Source organism: Lissotriton vulgaris, chromosome 5 (genome assembly GCF_964263255.1).
Source record: "Lissotriton vulgaris chromosome 5, aLisVul1.2, whole genome shotgun sequence".
In the NCBI taxonomy this organism is placed as follows: Eukaryota; Metazoa; Chordata; class Amphibia; order Caudata; family Salamandridae; genus Lissotriton; species Lissotriton vulgaris.
In genome coordinates, this window is record NC_141693.1 from 654,304,562 (window position 1) to 654,324,891 (window position 20,330).

A 20,330-nucleotide genomic window follows, 5' to 3' on the forward strand; every position below is an offset into this window, starting at 1 on the left:
TGTGTGTGCTGCAGTGTGCCAAGGGGATCTGGGACATGAACAAGGGTGTTTGTGGGTATGCAGTGTACTACGCCTCGTTGTGCATGTATGCCACTGTGCTCATCTCCCCCCTCACCCCAGTCCCTCTTTGTTGCACTCCCTGTTGATGTTGTGTAAGGTCCTCTCGAGCTATGTCCGTACTCCCTACTCCTTGCACCGTCTCCACACTGATGACTGTGGCCTGGGTTTCCTCCAGCTCCACTGGTGGCGCTGGACTGCCACCTCCTGTCGCCGTTGCTGCCTTCCTGTTGGCAGGGGGTTGGGGCCTGTTTTAGGTAGTCACGTCATGCCGTCGCCTATTGGCCTCTGGATTTGCCTCCTCGGCACTCCGACTGCAATCCAGGTGGTCTGCTAGTGGGCCAGTTGCTGGTAGTGTTCTGTCACCTCCGTGGCGCTGGTCTTGTTTTCCTGCGGTCTGCACCCCTTCTTCCTCTCTCTCTCTTCTCCTTGGTCTTCCCCGACCCCGTTGTTCCTTGCTGGTAGTCTGTGGGGGTTGTGAGGTTCGAGTTGGCCTCTGCGCTGGGTCAGGGTGAATCCATGTTGCTACGTGCTTTGTCTTGTTTCTGGTGTATATTTTCTGTGGTTTTTATGGTGCATTGTCTCACCAGATGCGTGTGATTTGCAGGCCTGTGGCTGATTTTCACAACTTTTTGTACCGCGTTTGTTCTCATTGCATGTTTTTTAATCGTTCGCGTATCCCATTTTAGCAGCGTGGCGTTGATTTTAACATGGACATTTGCTGTGTTATCTGCTATCTATCGCATGCTACCACCGCGTTGTGAATTCCACGTTGACACAAGGTTATTTTCCCTTGATAGGCTGCGATGTTGAAAGTTGTGTTACGCTACTCTTGCTGTAGTTATCACATGTTCTTTTGAATATACCCCTTAGTATTTTAAAATATAGGCAATATTTCCCAAGTAGTATGTTCCCCTAAAAATTCAAATTGTTAAATTTTACTAAGGAGTCAATCATTCATTGCTTTAGTTTTTTTGCCACTCTGGGCTACAGATTACCTGAAACATTTCCAGGAAATTGTTAATGGGATGGGCTTTTCCGATAGAGCTGGAAAAAGAGTTGGGAAATCTCTCAATTGCATTTTTAGCTTTTACTCTCCCTTCCAAACAAGTTGAGTACCAGTTTAACCACACGTTCCCAAAAGGTGGATGTCTTCTGTGACCTGACCTATTTAGATAACCAACCCATGGTTACTCGAAATAATTTAGTAAGCGTGCCAGCTTTTCTTCATTTTGTGAAAAATGTTCTGATTGCATTTTTACAGTGTGGAATGTGTCTACGTGTTCAGGGAAACAAAGTCTATGGGGTGTATTCACAAGATGCTAATGCAACTTTATACATCGCAGCCGATCACGGGAAAATAACCCTGTGTCAACGTGGAATTCACAACAAGGCGGTACCATGTGATAGTCTGTCGAAACAGCGGCCAATGTCCGCGATACAACCACCTCAACGAAGATAAAAACAAAAACCACAACACAAAGAAAACATGCGATGACCTCATTCGCGATGAGGAAACCAGGGATAAGTACCGCCAGGCCTGCGACACACACAGCAGGCGGGAATAAGCACAACAAAAGCCTAAAAAAGAAAGACAAACCAAACAGAAAACAACCGACAAGCACAATGGAGGCAACCTGAGCCAGTATACAGTATACAACCCCACTAGCCCCATTGACACCAAAACATTGTACATGTCAGGCCATCTTGGACAAGGTGAATGCAGCTTGAGAGCCGAGGAGAATAATGGAAGAAAACCAGAACATCCGGGATTATGCAAAATGCACAAACAAGCAGAAACACGGCAACAACAAGAAGGCAGCAATGCACACCAGAGGTGGGAATTCACCGCCACACCAGGAGCTGGATGACATGGAGGAAATAGTGTCCACCACATCAGTCTGGAGATGGTAGCAGGACTCGGGGTCTGGGGACCCGAAACTGCCCAAAACAACAGACACAACAGCAACAGGGAGAGGAACCATCAGGGACTGCGGCACAGGGGAGATGGGCACAATGGCACACATGCACAATTAAGCACAGCATAGCACAACTGCAGACAAACCATACCCAAGAGTAACAACACCAACCAAGAGCACAAGTCACATAACCCGGCAATATCACACCACCGAACAAGCACAGAAGTGAAAACCACACTGCCTGAAAGGGACATGGGTGAGCCAAATCTGAGCTGAAGGGACATCTCACATACAATGCAGCACACACATAGGAAGCAGAGCACCCCAACAATGTGGTACAAACTCCAACATTTGCACAACCAAACACAGGACACAAGTGCACCTGCCTGTGGCCGGTAAACGGCCATATGCATCTGGCAAAGCACAAAACAGGGACATGATAATGCACAAGTACAAACCCACAGTCCTGATGGGGTAGCAATGCACGTATGGCAGGGAGCCAGAGAGTCTATGAGACACACATTGGCATACAAATCAAGACACAACACAGTTGGAGAAAAGTGAAAGAGCGGAAGCTTTATCAACAAGTGCGTGTCAATACGGCCAAGAGAAGTGCCACAATATGCAGACCAATGCAGCAGCATGCCTGAATGAGGAACGGAGGAAAGCGCTCATGTCCATATAGGGGGGGTCCATCACCAACACAAGTCAGTGCCAACCCGCGTTGGTTATCTGCACCTGGATCATGAGTCCAGGCCAATGCAGCCATGTCCACTGTTATCTTGGGACATGTGACCAGATTCCCGGAGATAAGTCCTTGTAAATATCCCCCAATAACTGTTAATTTCTTGAGTTTTAATTTTTGTTTTCTTACAGACATGTAAACTTCAGCTATTTATGTTATTAGAATTTCATGCCATATAGCCTGTGAAAGATGGAAAATTGCTGGGATATAGTTTGTTTATCATAGAAATCAATGCAATATCGGAATTTTTAATAATTGTATTAATTGTTTTTCCCAGCACACTTACTCGAGGTCCTGGCTAATTACGTTATACGTTAAACTGTCTCTCTAACTTCCAACTCTGTTGAAGAGGCAGGGTTCACTAGTTCTTTCATCACGGTTACCAGAGGTAAATGCTTTGTGTTTCCAAGTAGTTGAAAAGTGATTTACAAACCTCCAATGAGTCATTGGTTCAGTGTTTCTGTCTTTCCAATAAAAATGTCCTTGAACGTTTTTTCAGATTCTACAAACTGGCCATTGGCATGTTTTCCATTTAAACCTGTTTCAATTTTGTTTTTAAGTAATTATCATTATGTTTAAATGAAAAAAGCATTTTCTTTTGTGTAACATTGCTCCTTCCCAAATTGTTTATATTTTGGACATTTTGACAGATTTTGTTTGAACCTGTTCACCAAATAATCGATACTATTTTGTTGATCTAGGGAAAAAAAGAAGAAAAATTAATTATTCATGTTGATTGTTATATTATTTGTTGTTGGCCGTATTAATGCATTTCTAATAGGAAACATATTGGTAATTTAAACTTGGGGAAAACAAATGACATTCAGTTTTGAAACAATACCCAGCAAAATATCATTATTGGCATTATGTTTGCTTATTATGTCTGAGGCAGAAATAAACAGCAAGTTTTTCTATTGTTTGTTTTTGAGAGGAAAAAAACAACTTAATATTAAAATGTTTTTTCTAAATATTTACAATTTTATTAAGGTACATTTGTTTTTTGTTTGTGAGAGTGTCTTGCAATCTTTTTAAAGATAGAATGGCCACTTGAAGTTTCATAAAGTAAAAACATTTTTTTTAATGTAACCTTTATTACCTCGTTATTCCATTGAAAAAATATGTTTATGTTCTTTACTTTGTCTTTTATTGGGAAAAATATTGGTTGATTTTTTATTTTTTTTCTGAATCTATCATTTTTAAACATCATTACCTTATCATATTCGGTTTAATTAATATGACAACACAAATGCTAATTACTCGTACAAGGAATTTGCCTTTATTTTTATAAACACTTTGTAGAAAATAATATATGCTATTAATTATATTATTTTCTTACAGAACAAGACACTTTTTATAATACAAAATAGTTATTTTTTTATATAGAACATTATGGTGTTCTTACCTAATCTGAATACAAGATCATGCTGTCACACTCTGTGACAATGCATTGTTGAATTCTCTCCTCAGAGACAGTCACTCGACCGAACACAAAATGGTGGATGTTTACATATATAGTATTTCAAGTGATTAAAATTCCAAAACAATAAGTCACTTGAAACCTACATTTGAAAAGAAATCTGTTTATGACTGAATGTGTAGTTTTGTGTTATATATTAAAAACAGTTTGGAGCTTCTCCAAAAGTATATTTAGGGTGCCATCTTGATGTGGTTATTATTTATTCCATGTGTAGAAGAGTCATTTTATGACAAAAAAAATTAATATTATCAATAAAAAAGGAGCAAAAAAAGAAGTAAATGAAAAATGTGGTTAAAAAAAACAAGTGTGGTAAATCTGTGTGGTAAAGATAATTTCCATGAAATCCATAGAATTGTATGGTAAAGCCACGCATTATAAAAAAAAGTGTAGCACAGGCATACAGATATGCGAGGTAAGGTCTAATATTCATCCCCCAACTCAGGGCCTTGATAGAATTGAAACGTAAAATGGTCATCTTATTCATGTTTTACCCAAATTTATGTTAGCATGTATATGGCTAATTCGTTATATTTGCATATTGTGTGTAGATGCAACCAGTAAATACAGAAGTTGCTTTAGTTAGGTTGACATCTGTGTCACCATTGAAGCTCTCAAAGAGGCCATTTTCTTTTCCATCAAAACTGTTCTTTGCTTATTCAGGAGAAATTGTCCTTGGTAAGTTTTGTTTCTCCAATGCTGAAACTTGCTCATTAGCGCATGCCTTTTCTGTTACATAGAGGCCTTCTCCTAACTGTCTAGAAGGGAGGAGAGGCCAGACAACCTTGGATAGTAGATAGCTTGTACCAGCTGAGGAATCAAAACTTATGTTCTCTGCCCCCATTGTATTACGACAGCTACCAGTACTTTTCTATTTCCAAATTTAGTCACAGCTTTCTGTGGTCCCAAAGTAAGCACTTAGTGAATTACAGAATTTGTGACTGCAAACGGTTTTATACATCCAGCCCTTTGCTTCCATATGAAACTCAGGGGGAAATCCAGATATGCAAACAGCTCGGGAAACACATTCGCTAATAAGTAGTATGTGGTGAAAGGCCACACATTTCTCAAGAAAATGTACACAATGTAGTGAGACAGCTAGAAAAAAGTTAATGCTGAAAATGTCTGGATAAAATGCAGGCTTCTTCAATAGAATAGTGACCCACCTATTTTGAACAGGGTACATAAAAACTAACAGAGCAAATAACATGTTAAACATTTGAGAACCCCCGTAGGATATAGAACATTTAGGGGTCTCATTACAAGTTTGGCAGTCCTCCTGTCAGCCCCCCACTGTCCTGCTGACAGGAGGACCACCAAGCCTGTTGTCCACCTACCGGATTGCAACTTTAGGTCATGGCAGGCGAGTGGTGCTGTGGCGATCTCACAGCAGTGGATGTTTAAGGCTCCATCGGAGAGCCTTAACAGCAGACCGCTGCCTTGACAGTGCCTGTAGCAGGTTCCTGCATGGTGTGAAATGCACCATATCGGGCATGCCATACCGTCCAGGAATGGAGATGCAATTCCAGGGTGGCTCAACATGTGCCCCCCTGCATGCAACCCCAGGCCAAGAAGCGACAGGGGACCCTTCTAGGGCCCACTTGCTTCCATGTCCACGATCCTTTTCATGGTGGGCTCACAGTCATGAAAACGGGCGGTGGAAATGAAAGCTGGAATATGCTCAGCAGTGCTGCAGGACCACCACTAGCATATTCCTGGCCATTTTCAGACCGCCCGTGCAGCAGGATCCTTCATCCCGGCAGAGCCGGTGGTCTTATGGCGATCTGACCGCCACACTACGGCAGGGGAACCATCAGTATGCCGGTGGTTGGACCACCACCACAAGTACTGGGGACTGTGGACTGGAGTGCTCGTAATAAAGCCCTAAAGAACTCTTTCTTTGTAGGGTCAGAAAGAAAAGATCAGAAGTAAGTTGTTGTTGTCTGAACTTGAGAATAACACTAGAGACATTTTCTGAGAAAATGTTTTCAAGTTCAGATAATTGATAGGATATCTTTCAGACAAATGGAGACATGGGATAAGCAGTGGATAAACATCTCAATTTAGTTGCATTGATAGAAATGGCATTGTATGAACTCCATTTATTTATTTCAATATATTATTAGTGTTTTAATAATAATTGGTCTCACCTTTTGCCTAACTCCTGAAAACAGAGCAACATATAAATCTTACCTCAGTGTGTAAACTGAATCAGGCAAGGATAGATATAGACAGGGTTTTATTTTTTTGGCTCTAATAAACAACTGATTATAAGTATTTCTTTTTAGTATAGGTAGGAAAAAGTCTCACAATTTGCTGTTGCATTATTACGCGTAATTATAGCAAAATTACATGTGAATATGTGGAATTACACAAGGAGGGTAACCTTGACTTTAGCACTGTTTTCTTAGCAAAAAATGTGCCCTTGCATCTAAAACGACTAAAGATGCATTTGGCTAGAAAAACAGTGCTAAATGCAACAGAACAGGAAAAGCAGCACCCAACAGCTGCTTGCGCTCTATTCCTGTGCTTTTGCAGTATGCATTTTTGTCCCAAATTACTCTAAATTAAGAGACTAGGCATAATCACGTACTTTTCAGTAATTCCAAGTCACAAGAGTAACACAAAATTACAGAGATTACTCTGATTACTTCTGTATAATTAAAATTTTGCCCATGCCTACTTTTTAGATGCTTTATCTGTCACTACTTTATAGTATCTCATATGGTCATAAGAGAAACATGTAACTGTAGGTTAACAGTGACTGAACTAGATGGTTGTAGGCTAGAATGTCTCATACAAAAATATCTGACATAATAGATACCTTTTCCTAAATATTGTCTACAAAAATATCATCTCATTGAGTGTAGATTTTCTATCATAAACTTCAATGGGGAAAATTTTTGCAGACCATATTTAGGACATGATATTTGACCATAGTATTCTGGTACCACACAAACGACCGTTTTGTAATGATCGCAGGTTTCACATAAGAGAGAAACTTCTCGAATGAGCTTCTTCACTCACCCTTCACACATGCTCGTCAAATATAGGCATGACAATATATAGATACTCAACCTTAACTATGTGAATAATGATACATAACACTATATTTGTCTTGTGATCTGACAAAGATTTATCTATTTTGTATTTTGAAACATTAGGGCAACATTTTAAATAAAATGTTGTTCAAGACAGTCCAGATTTAGAGATCAAGGTCATGTGCCAGCCTGGAAAAAGTATGGTACAGATTTTATTCTTTCATGACATTTTTGTAAGCAAATTAAACTAATGATGGTGCAAAAGGTGATGTTAGTGCACTGCAGCAGTGAACATTAGGTGGCACAGCAAGGCATGGTGGTCAAACTAGTTTCACTCAAATAGCAGATGATACAAAACAATATAAAAGTGAGGCATTTGGAAGATCATCAAATAGCAAGATTTGTTCCCTGACCCCCCATTTTAAAAAAAAAAGTTCAGCATGTTCACATTCCTATTGAAGGATTTGAACTGTTGTTTGCTATTCAGCCTAAACCTCCCAATTTTTCTTGCTCTGTTTATTGTTAATTCTCTCCTACTTTGAAATAGCTAAAGACATTAGCAAAGACTTGGAGAAAAACAGGCGATGGGTAATATATGGGTAGGACTCAGAGTAGTTCTTCTTGTCTGATGGGTTTTTGAGTTTGGGATCACTGTTGATGTGCTGAATTAACTTCAGGGGAGTCAGTATGATGGCAGCTGTCAGACAGTCTGTTAGAAGAGGCCCAATATTGATTACCTAGAAGTAAATCATTCAAATAAGGGGTTGTAATCAGGTGGTGACCTCTGTTGTCCACAGGGCTCTAGCAGCAGCTCTCCACCAGAGCTTGTGATGACTTCTTCCTGCAAAAAAGATCACATCAAATTAGAGTCATGTATGATGAAGATCTATAATCACCTCTAAATCAACAGTCTGCCTTTTCACACCCATACTTTTTCACCCAAATTACTCCAAAGTGATGGCAATAGAACTTAATTGACTTATTAGAAACTGTATAAAATTTAAAATACAGAATAGTAAGTCTTAACAACCTTTCAGAAAAGAGGAATTTTCAATCAGGGCATGGTGGTGCAATACTATATCAATAGCTTAAGTAAAGAATATGTTTTCTCATTTGGGAAGGCATAGGAAGAAGCAGAAAGTGATTCGCTAGACCACGCCAAGCTCATCCGACTCACTTCCCAAAGTTAAAGTTATCAAACAGTAGCAGCTTCCCCTTTGGAAATTATTTATCACCTTCTTCGAGGTCAGGGTAACTTTTCAATAATTTGCAACAAGAATTGCTGTCATGTATATTTGATGCATCACCATGAAAATTGCAAACCGGAGGGAAGTCCCTTTCACATCCATTGATAATTACAGTTCACAATGAGTTGCAATCCCCCTATTGTAATTTGGAAAGACTTGCACAAAACGTGGTTTAATTCATTGTAAAAAGTATTTTGCAGACACGAACCCTGTGGATTTGCAACCGCAAAATGTTTTTATACATATGGCTCAATCTACCCACATGCAGGAGTGTCCTATCAGGTGCTCTATGGCCTGCTTTTGTTAATTAGTTGATGGTCTAGGCCCTTATTTATTTGGGCTTGTGCGACTGTTCCGTCACTTTCATGTGACACTGAGGCAGCGTAAACAATGTGCCACACTGCACCCAACATACAAAGTGGCGCATCTAGGCAGATGTGTTACTTTACAAAGCCCTGCAGTACATTAAAGCACGTAAAGCCCACATTGTACTTCAATTATATCAGGCTCACAATGATCCAAAAGTCTTATATCGCATTCTCCAGTCCTTCACCCACCCCAAGGCCTGTGAGAGTCCCGTGGCTCCCTCACACTTTGCAACGACATCGCAAATTACTTCACACAGAAAATAGAGCTCATTTACGGTAAAATAGTCCTGCAGGGAGCCAATCTCCGGATGTTACACCAACTGTTCAGCCAGCTCAGATAACCTCCCAGTTGCTTGAAAGTTTTCCTCTGGTGACACTGGCAGAGGTAGAAACACTGATTCGCATTGTCAAATCAGGTTCCCCCCTTGATACCATCCCGGCCAGAGTCACCACCACTCTTGCCTGTCAACTGTCCTCCTCTATCAAGGGTCTCCTTAATCTCTCTCTGAGAGATGGTCACGTCCCGCTAGAATGGAAAGCAGCACAGGTCACGCCTATCCGTATGAACATCAAGGCTCCACTGACTGAGCTCTCTAATCTCCGTCACATCTCGTTCCTTCCTTTCCTGAGAAAGCCACTGGAGAAGCATATAAACAAACATCTCTCCAACCATGTCGAGCTGTCCGGTAGTTTAGACCATTCCCAGTCAGACTTCAGGCCCAAATACAGCACAGAATCAGGCCTACTAGCGGTCACAGATAACATCAGGATGACCCCAGACAGGGGCCAATCCACGATTCTGGTGCTGCTGGACCTATCTGCCGCGTTTGACGCGGTTTCACATCAGATATTGCTCAGGAGATTGAAGGAGATCGGACCTAGAGACTCGGCCTTTCAGTGGATGACGAGATTTCTATCTTCCCGCTTTCAGACCGTCAATCTTGGCCCGTATCGTTCAGCACCTATAGAATTGACCAAGGGAGTGCCCCAGGGCTCTTGCCTGAGCCCAATCCTGTTTAATTCTACGTGGCTCCCTTGGTCAACCTTCTCAGGATGCGTGGGTTTATTCCCATCTCCTACACTGATGATACACAGCTGCTTTTTCCTTTCGATAAATTCACTCCATCTGTACAGTTAGCCTTCTCTTCAGGTATGAGAGCTATCTCACACTGGATGAAGACTAACTTCCTCCAATGCAATGTGGGAAAGATGGAGAGTATGCTCTTTGGAGAGGCCTTATTATTATGCACCCCTAAATGGTGGCCAGCCGATCTGGTTCCCCCCCCCCCCCTCCGCTCCAAAAACCTGTGTTAAGAATCTAGGCTTTCGCCTGGAATAGGCCCTCACTTTGAAGGAGCATGCTGCTCAGACAGTTGGTTTCTGTTGTCACAGGCTGGGCTTGCTGCACTGAGTTTTCCCATTGCTCCCAGACTCAACTCGGAAGACACTGACCCAGGCACTTATTTTAAGCCATCTGGACTACTGCAATGGTCTGTTGGTCTCTGCTAATGAGTCCTCACTTAGCAGACTGCAGGTAGTCCAGAATACAGTGGCTCGTCTGGTCCTTAATGCCCCTTCCAGGACAGTCTCCCGCCCCTTGCTCTATCAGCTCCACTGGCTCCCTATACGGGAGCAGGTAAAGTTTAAAGTCTGCTCTATCATACATAAATAAGGCTCTGCTCAACCTCGGCCCCACTTATCTTTCCGATACATTCATACCTTATACGCCTCCGAGGTCACTTCGCTCAGGATCCGAGTCCTTTCTTGAGGTTCCCAGAATCAGGAAGGCCAGATTGGGCGGGAAGTCCCTGTCCTATCTTGGCCCTCGCTATTGGAACGAGCTTCCACTACATCTGAGACAATGCTCAGATCACCTTCAGTTCAGGAAGCAGCTCATGAGTACTCTCTTCTGTTCATGATTTCAGAAGATAGTCCTTCACACGCCGCCCGCCCATGCGCAGAGCTACCCCATTGGGGGTCGATTCTGGCGCTATACAAATGAAAATAAATAAATAAATACAATAAAATTATACCTAAATCAGGTATAATTTATGCAGGTTGGGCATTCCCGCGTAAAAAAAGCCTTGTGGAAGTGGCGGAGTGCAATCTATGAGATTTCACAGCTCCACTCTTACGACTTTATTCCATCACAATCTTTATGCCTGCTTCAAGCAGGCATAAGGAGTGAAGCAGGGCCTTTTACATGCAACTCGCCCTATGTGTAATGACACATTGCTGGAATTGCATCAGTTTACCACACAGCCAGCAATGCATCATTACTGCACCACCTGATGGCTCAGGATTCCAGACGTATCTGCGATCCTTGCGACTTGGAGCGCCATAGTGTAAATACTGCCAACCATGTTGTTGCAAAGATGGCGCAGAGAAAAGTGTTGCATCTCTGTTTTTCCCCAACAATGCAACACTTTTCATAAATGAGGCCCCTAGTGCTTAGGGAATGCAGCGTTACCACATTGTTCTGCCTAACAACCTTTTCTGCCCACTCCCCTTTGCTTAGTGTAGGAGGTTACAGATAGGCTGACCAGACCACTAATCTGTGTATGGCTAGGATTAGGCATCCACTGCAGATGCAGCTTTTCTACCCTTTCACTTCATTTGGAATCCAAGCTTTTGCTTGCATATGATGTCCTATTTCTCTTTGTGGGGTTACTGCTTTGGAGTTTGACCGTTCTACCCCCTTTTTATGGGTGGTGTTAAGTTCTGGGTGCTTTCTGTTATGGTGAGGCGTGTCCTAGGGACTGAGGGGCATATTACCAAGCAATAGCGATAATTATCGCTATTGCTTGGTTAGAGACAAAAATTTACCGCTGAGCTGCGGCGATTTTTATTGCAGATAAACCTTGGTAATACCAAGGTTTATCGCAAATGCGATAAAAATCGGCCGCAATGCATGAATATCGCAGAAAAGTCAGCGATATTCATGCATTACCGAGCTAATGCTCTTAGCCATGTTATCCACCTCCCATTGGATAACATGGCTAAGAACAGCTCAGGGCAGGTGTTAGCTTTTGGAGATATTCGTACTTAGCGCGAATATCTCCAAAAGTTGGTAATAGGAGATAGCGATGTTAGCGACTGTTTCCAGTCTCTAGCATCTTGGCACGCCCACTTTGCATGTCATTAGTGATAAATATCACTGACATGCAAAGTAGGGCCCAAGATGGTCACTATCTCCTACTAGCTGTCGCTGACTGGTGTTAGCGACAGCTAGGTAATAGGGAGATAATTTTATCTCTGCTTCCTTGGCTTTTAAAGCCAAAAAAGCGGAGATAAACCCCCTTGATAATATGCCCCTGAGTGAAAATCCCTCTTGTATCACAGAAGAAGGACTGGCATTATGTAGGAGTTTCCACTCACTCCCTGTATAGCTTGGTGCCTGTTGGTTGCTCCATGATTTTCCTCTCCGAATTCTGCATGGGATTGGCTCCTCCTTGCTGATGTGCTATTTCTGGCTTTTTCCTTGGACTTCTGGAACCACCACTACCAGTATTTGGGCATAGAGCTTTGGCAGTTAGCAGGGCTACTCCCCATCTTGCTTAGCAGTTTCTATTAAAGGTGACTACATTTGTACTCCAGGCTGGCACTTTACACTCTTTTGCTCGTGTTTCTTGTGCCTTCTTGGTTTCCTATGGGTATGCACTTTTTGCTTTCTATTGGATTTGTGGGATTTGTTTTCTGTCCATGTGTTCCTCTGTGCTACTTAACACTGTACAGCCCAGAATTTGCATTGCTATCTTTGTGCTGTAGGAGTTAGGCCATTGGATACTCCCATGGTTTCTCTAATTTTCTTTAGTGGACTTTTCCTTCATCCTGCTTGTTTGGAATGTGATCTGGTCTTACTATGTCCCATATGTTTCTTCTTGGAAATTAACCTTATCTGTGGTGGAATGTTTTTTCTTGTTGATTCCTGTGTGTGCCCTACAGTCATGTTTGGTGGGGTTGATGACTTTTTCAATACCCCTATAAGCCTTAGTGAGTGTGTCTGGATCTCAATTGTAGTGTGTGTGGCTGGTCTGATTCTTTGTATTCTGTGTGCTACTGGCTGTGTGTCCTCGTTCTTTGGATGGAGTCGTTGTGTCTGCGTTTGTGTGGCATGCTTTGACCTTTTTTGCCTATGTCCTTGCCTCCTTCAGGCTTTGAGGTTTGGGTGTTTGGCTTTTTTGGCACTGTGACTGGTTCTTGCATTTTGCAATGCTTTCTTTGTCTCCTTTGTGGTTTGCTAGTAGGTGTTTGAGGTGTTGTTGGCTGCCTTTACGTGGCCTTTTACTTCTTGTTCCTGTAATCTTCTCTCATCTCTTATTGTTGGGGTCATTTGAAATGGATGTGTAGCTCTCACTTTGGTTTGCATGATCTCAAGAGCTTGTGTACTTTGTGGGCCATATACCCTGATGTGGCACTATGCTGGGGTAGTGGTGTTGATACCTTTCTTGATGGTTCTGTCATTCACAATCTGTGGTGCTTGAGTAGTCTTTAATGAGTATTTTACTCTGCTGCTCCAGTCTGCTCATCCTCTGATTGGCTTAATTGGGCTTGTTGGCTTTGTTATGATTTTTTTGCCTTGAGCTACATGTTGGTGTTGGAGCTGGGCCTACTATGGCAATTTGTTTGCCTACTGATGTGTATCTTCTTGTGGGGGCTTTGGGCTACCTCTCTTTATAGTTAGTTGAAGTGAGATATGATCACATGCTTTGCTCTATAGTCCCGATTAGGTTCTGGACAGGAACTGGAGCTATTTGTTTCCTTGCTTCTAGTTCTCTGTTTTTTCTCAGCCCATTGATTTGTGTTTTGAAGGCCATTATTCTGCCTGGCCTCGTCTGGGATGTCTAAGAATGCCCTGCTAGCATGGCTTGCAGAAGCGCCTCTCTGTGGGCCTGGCTCCTTCAGTGCTTTCAATTAAGCTGGGTCTTCTTTCCCTTTGAGTGGGATATACTTCCTCTGAGGAATTTGTTATTTAACCCTGGCATACTTGTTTCGCTGGGCTGAATCTTCTACTAATAGTTCTTGGGAACTGTAATGTTGTCTATTTGTGGCTGTTGCCATGATCCTAAATTCCCCTTTAGTTTGCTTTTGCACCTAGCTTGGCCCGTTATGCTCTTGCACCATGTTTTGAGTGTAATCTGGTTCCTGTTTGTGCCTAACCCAGCCCTACCAAGGGTGCTTGATGCTGGGTTTCTTTTGGAAGCCAGTGAGTGCTCTCACAGATCTGGATGACGGGTGGCTGCCTTTGGCTTCAAAGATAGCCCTTGGCCTCTTATTGGTCACTATTTCATGTATCTGCTCTCTTGGGCACTTGAGGTTCAGGATTCATTAGTTCTGCCTTCTTGATGTTATGCTTCTAGTGCTTATTGGCTAGTTTGTCACCGGTACTTGGGGCCTCATTTATGAGGCTGTGCGTCACTTTTACGCAGCCGGTGCGTCACTTTTTGTGACGCACCAGTGGCGTAAAAAATGCACCTTGTTCCGCCATATTTACAAAGTGACGCATCTAGGTAGATGCGTCACTTTGTAAACCCCATGCATCACATTATACCTGCGCCAGGTATAATGTATGCAAGGGGGGCGTATTGACGCAAGAAAGGGTCATGGAAGTGACGCAGTGAAATAATTTCACTGCGCCACTTCTAGGACTCAAATGCGTCAAAATCTTACGCCTGCCTCACAGCAGGCGTAAGACTCACGCAGGCCCTTTCACATGGGGCTTGCCCCATGTGAAAGGGCACATTGCTGGAGTTGCGTCACTTTTGTGACACACTCAAGCAATGCGTCACTTTTGCGCCTACAGATACGTCAGAAATACTGACGTATCTGTAAATTCTTGCAACATGATGCGTCATACTGTAAATATGACGCATCATTTGTGTCGCAAAGAGGGCGCAATGAAAAGTGACGCATCGCTGTTTTCACGCAGCGATGCGTCACTTTTCATAAATGAGCCCCTTGGAGTTTTTTTGGACTTCTTGGTTTGGTCCTTCGTCCAATCTGTCTCGACCTTGTCCTGTTTAGTTGGCTATCACACTAGTCAATCAATGCAGGTTGCGCCTAGTGTGGTAGATCCTTATTTAAAATGTTAAAAATATTTTTATTGGCATTTTGGTGTATAAAACTGACAGTTTTTGCAATAACCTATGCATCTTGGTAGGTATTTGTGTAGATGCCAAATAAATGAGCAAATTACAGAGTTCAAGAATAAACCAAGATGTATTTTAGGAATTATGATAGAATACATGTACAACGAGCAGCCATCGGAGCGTAAAAAGAGGATAATTCAGTAATGGTGGGTGGAACATTACAACTTTCATTGGGAAACTTCTGGACCACTTATATTCAAAAAGAAAGACTTGGACGAGCATGGTGACCGAAATGATGGCCATTACTAAACAGCAAATCAATTCAGCTTTCCTGCAGGGTCGTCAAGTTCCTTCTACAAGTGAACACTTTACTTCCACCAAATGGGCCAACCCAGAATGACAACAGCAGCCCCAGGGCAGGGAACCTTGAAATGAGGATCTTGAAAGCTGTCAGTTGAACCGAGCGGCAATTTCCTTGGATTGCTAAATAAAAAACCCTTGTTGTCAAACTTCTTAGAGCACTTGATAGACTGACGCCCCCTTTTAGACTACCGTATTTTTGTAAAGTAATGAAATCTTAATAATGAATTAATTGTTTTAACTTGTAAATGTTTACTTACCCAGACATTTTATGAAAATTGAAATTATTTTAATTCATCTTCAAATAAAATATTACTTACTTGCTGGTGGCCACCTGGGAGGTGTGGGGCAATGCAAAATAAGGATGTTACTAACGGGAGCAAATGGTAATGTTATTTTAGCAGGAAGAAGATGGCACCAGTGCCCTGTGGCAGTGATGTAATCATAACCTCTGCAGACCCTGTGGTGCGGGGGCCCAAGCTCCAGGGGGCCTCCTCCGGCACTCAGCACAGGCGGTAGCTGAGAGCTTCTGACTGGGTCCAGATCAAGGGGGGGGGTTCTATCTGCTTAGCAGCTGGCCCCCCTTACGTTTTGTTACACCACTGCCCTGTGGCTGTTGTTCAAGTACTGACACGATTAATATGTGTGTGTCAGACGCATGTGTGGGGGGCAACGAGTGAACTTTAGAAGCTAATTCTGGTTGCAGTCAAATGTTGTCCCAAGCCTCTGTTATTGGTCGCTTGCAGAGCCCTCTTGACTCTATTGAGCAGATCCTTATGATGTATGGACTGGAACGAGAAAAAGATAAGGAAGCTCCTAATGGCAACCTCATTACTCCTATTCTACTTCCTGGTCCCAAGTATTATGACCATCACGGATCCCGCACTCACTCTTGTGTGCCAGGTCTCAATTGCGATCTGTTTAGTAGTCGATTCAGGATATTTCTGGACAGAGGTGGTCCTTTAGAGGCACACCTGGACAGAGAGGAGTTTGATTCTTTTTTTCAAGGGAGGCAGCAGTGTTTGTGTCTCCAGGGTGAGTGAAAACGCATCTAATGATTTAAATACAGGAATGAGAGAGCAGTAATGGAGTAATGGGAGCAGTGGTAAATAATCGGAGAACTTGCTCACTTAAACCCTGGTGTGCACAAAATTGGGCAAGGCAGAGTGCGTGCTTTCTGTCTTATACCTCAACTAGACACATAAACACAGCACTACAGAGCCAAACCAGTGGCTGTTACATGCTACACAATTGCAGTGTCATATATGTACATTGTTGCCCATGCCCCGAATGGCCAAACAGTTTAACCGCTGCAGGCGTGACAGACGTGTCTAGATCTTCACAGCACAATAACATGCTTGTCTGTATTGTATATGGTATACTCATAACTCTTTCGTGCACATCCCTAAACGTCTTGTCTCGTTATCTCACTCTTGTAAGTTTTTATCCATTGCTACATTCTCTCTTTGTCATATATATCCTGTCTGTCTCTTCCTCCTTTTTCTTACTTTCTCAGTTTTTGTCCGAGTCAAAGGCTTAAGCTGTTTTGAATTAGCCTACTTTTCTCTAAGTCGAATATTTTTAATTTGTTGGAGGGTTTTTTCACAAAAAGGCTTTATAAATACAATAAAATGAGATTGAATATCTTTCTTGAAATCTGTTTGTCTTTCTTCCTCTCTAGTCATTGGGGGCCTTATTTATGAGGCCTTGCAACAGTTTTGCGCTGCCATTGCGTCACCTTTTGTGACGCATCAGCGGCGTAAAACATGCCCCCTGTGGTGCCCTATTTACAAAGGGAAGCATCTAAGCAGATGTGTCACTTTGTAAACCCCTGCGCTACATTATACCTGCGTCAGGTATAATGTATGCGGGGTGGGGCGTTCCCACACAAGTAAGCCTCGTAGAACTGACGCAGTGAAATCTATGAGATTTCACTGCGTCACTTCTAGGACGCAAAATCATCAATACCTTATGAAGGGTGACGCAGTGCTATATCCATAACCCTACCCCCTGCATTGCTGGAGTTGTGTCACACTTCTGACACAAATCCAGCAATGTCATTTTTGTGCCGACAGATACGTCTGTAAAACTGACGGATCTGTCATTCCTTGCCACATGATGCGTCATACAGTAAATATGACGCATTCATCATGTGGCAAGGAGGGCGCAATGAAAAGTGATGCAGGGTTGTTTTCACGCAGCGATGCGTCACTTTTTATAAATGAGGCCCTGAATTTGTTTTCTGTACACTGTACATAGTTAGTTGTACCCTCACTCAGTATCGCAGTCCCAACCCACCCTCCAAGCAGTTGCGCACTCAGACAGCCCCCTGCCCCGGTCTCACCCCTGCGTCAACAACTTTCTATTTGCTGCCATTATATTCTGCACTATTTTTTTTGCGATGCTAAGAAGCCTTTGCTTTAATACACTGATTTCAGAGGGCCACTTGAGAATGCATAAACCTGTCTCAACCTCTCTTAAGCCCTTCCCTGGGCAGTCAGCGTTGAGCCAGCCTGTCCGTACCTTGTGAAAGTCGACGAGGTCCGCGAGGGTAGCGTGCCTGTTGGGGTCCACCCCGAGGAAGCTGTAGACATCCCCAGAAGCGTCCACCAGGAAGTGTTTGAAGCCGCTGGCCTGCCGGTACGATAGCGCGTAACCCCAGATCTTCTCGCTCACCCTGACCAGGAAGGCGCCCTCGGATTTGTTCATCAGCAGCTCTTCTGCCTCCTGGCGACTTATGATGCCTGTCAAGAGAGCAATTAAATCAGTCTGGATTTCCAAAAAGTTACAAATCTCCAAGCACCCCGGAGCTGTTCGACAGACCTTTCAGCACCGGAAGGTTAAAGTGTTTCCTAACGTGGGCTGGTTTGTTGGGAATTTATTAATCATTTCATCAGCCTTCAGTGTACATTGGCCTGTCACAGGCGAGAAAGGCAGAAGCACATCTCTAGTGAAGAACTGACTTGTTTAAGCAGAAACACTTAATAGCTGCATGTTTTATTGGGCCGTTGAAGCACATTTTGATTGTGTTACAAGGCTTTCTATCAGAGGTTTTAGTGATTACAGGAACTGGGAAAGTTTGCTCATCCCTTATTTATCGTAAAAGCGGTGGCTCATAAAAAATGCCAGATTAACAGCTCGAGGAGGGCGTGCTGTACTGCTGGCTATCTACAGAACCAGTGTATTTAGGAACGAGGGAACAGGAGCGTTGTGCTCGGCCGGGTGACTTCGCTTTAGCTCCAGGCACGGCTGCAGGACTTTGTGGCTATGAAGATGCAGGGGGGAACAAGGAAAAATCAAACACGCTTTGTACAATGCCAATAGGTCTGGTTTGTAAATGAAAGATTTGCTTCAGTCATTTATGAGTTAAGGCACTCTATAATTCATCGTACATGCATCTGTTAATCCACCAACGGACTCAGGTGCCCCTTGTTGGCCTTGTGAGCGAGTACCACTAGCTGTCCGAAGGCTCATGGGGCCTTATTTATGCCATGTTAAAGGGCCTGTGTCAGTCTTACACCTGCTGTGAGGCAGGCGTAAGAAATTTACGCATTTGTGTCCTAGAAGTGGCGCAGTGAAATCGTATAGATTTCACTGTGTCACTTCTAGGACCCTGTCTTGCGTCAGAACGCCCCCCCTGCATACATTATACCTGGCGTAGGTATAATGTAGCGCAGGGGTTTACAAAGTGACACATCTACCTAGATGCGTCACTTTGTAAATATGGCGCAAAAAGGCACATTTTTTACGCTGCTAGTGCGTCACATAAAGTGACACACCGGCGGCGTAAAAGTGATGCACAGCCTCATAAATGAGGTTCTGTCTTTGTTGCCTTGGGGTAGAATTCTCTCATAAGTCTTTCTGTAGGATTTCTCATGCTCCACCAGAAAGCGAGCCAAGCCAGTCATGCACGAGCCTCTGCTCTGCAGGTGTTGGGCCCCTAGTACTTAAGACATGCAGTGTGATGATTACAATGGCACTCAGGGGGTACCCTATTGGACTCAGGCTGAGAGGATGAACGATCAGACACTGCATGCCTTCCCAGTGAATGTGATGGGCATAGAAAGAGGTAAATCTGGGATTACATCAAATTTCATGGGTGCATGCATGGGAATGTACGGGTTCCACCCATGGAATGCCTACCACACCTAAATGTAATGCAATGCAGCTGCATTATGTTACATATATTTACAAAGTCAAGCAAGGCGGCACAAATAGCCCCTTGCAGGACTTTGTAAATCCCATTTAGGGACTTGTATTGACTTGCGATGATTTGCATCACACAAATACAAAGCAAGTCCTTAATAAATCTGGGTCAAAGTAGTTTAACCTCTGGTCCCAAAACACATAGTCTTAGGGCTTCACGGTCCAGTTTCCTCATGCAGTGTAGGCCGACTTTGGAAAAGAGTTGTGCTTGGTGACATCACTGGTTGTATGTATTAAATTGTTACAAGCGACTAGATATGCTGTTTTGTCATTATAGGTATCTCCTGATGTCAAAACATGGCTCTAATCATAAAATGAAATACAAGGCTTTAAAGCTAGATTATGTATCCAACATATTATATATAACAGTTTTCAGTTTGAATTGGACAAACATTGTGTGATGGCAGAGTCCGACATTCATTCTCTGGAGACAATTCCGTCTAAACCTCTACATGTTGCAACGGATGACAAGTAGCCATAACCTGCAGATAAAGCCTTCAGTACCTCTTCAAAAATTTCTGAGGATCCACCAGAGAAAAAAAGTCTGTCTGCATTAATTTCCATCCACACCCCATTATAAATGTCTGATCCAGTCCATTATACCACATATTTTGGAAGCAGTGAACAGTAATAACTGGGCTACTAGATTCCTATGTGCCCACCTTTCTGTCATCACCTTCTGTCTGCACGTACCAAAGACTTCTGAAACTTCTAGTTCAAGACTGTTAGGAAATGGGATTCCTGGTTGATTGAGGTATGCACCCAGGCCAGGGAGGAACCGCCATTAGTCAGGGTAAGGTAGATACATACTAAAAGACAACATG

At 43.0% G+C, this 20,330-nt stretch overlaps 1 protein-coding gene across 1 annotated transcript in view; it reads right to left on the minus strand.

The window, feature by feature from the left end:
• Window positions 1-7,902: 7,902 nt before the first annotated feature.
• SH2D4B (SH2 domain containing 4B) overlaps window positions 7,903-20,330 on the minus strand; it is a 1,068,102-nt gene continuing 1,055,674 nt past the window's right edge. Inside the window, exons 8-9 of the mRNA XM_086920157.1 lie at window positions 17,824-18,044; window positions 7,903-8,077 (exon numbers count right to left, since the gene is read on the minus strand). Coding sequence (XP_086776283.1) covers window positions 7,985-8,077; window positions 17,824-18,044 — 314 coding nt within the window. The 3' untranslated portion in view covers window positions 7,903-7,984. The remainder of the gene's footprint in view (window positions 8,078-17,823; window positions 18,045-20,330) is intronic.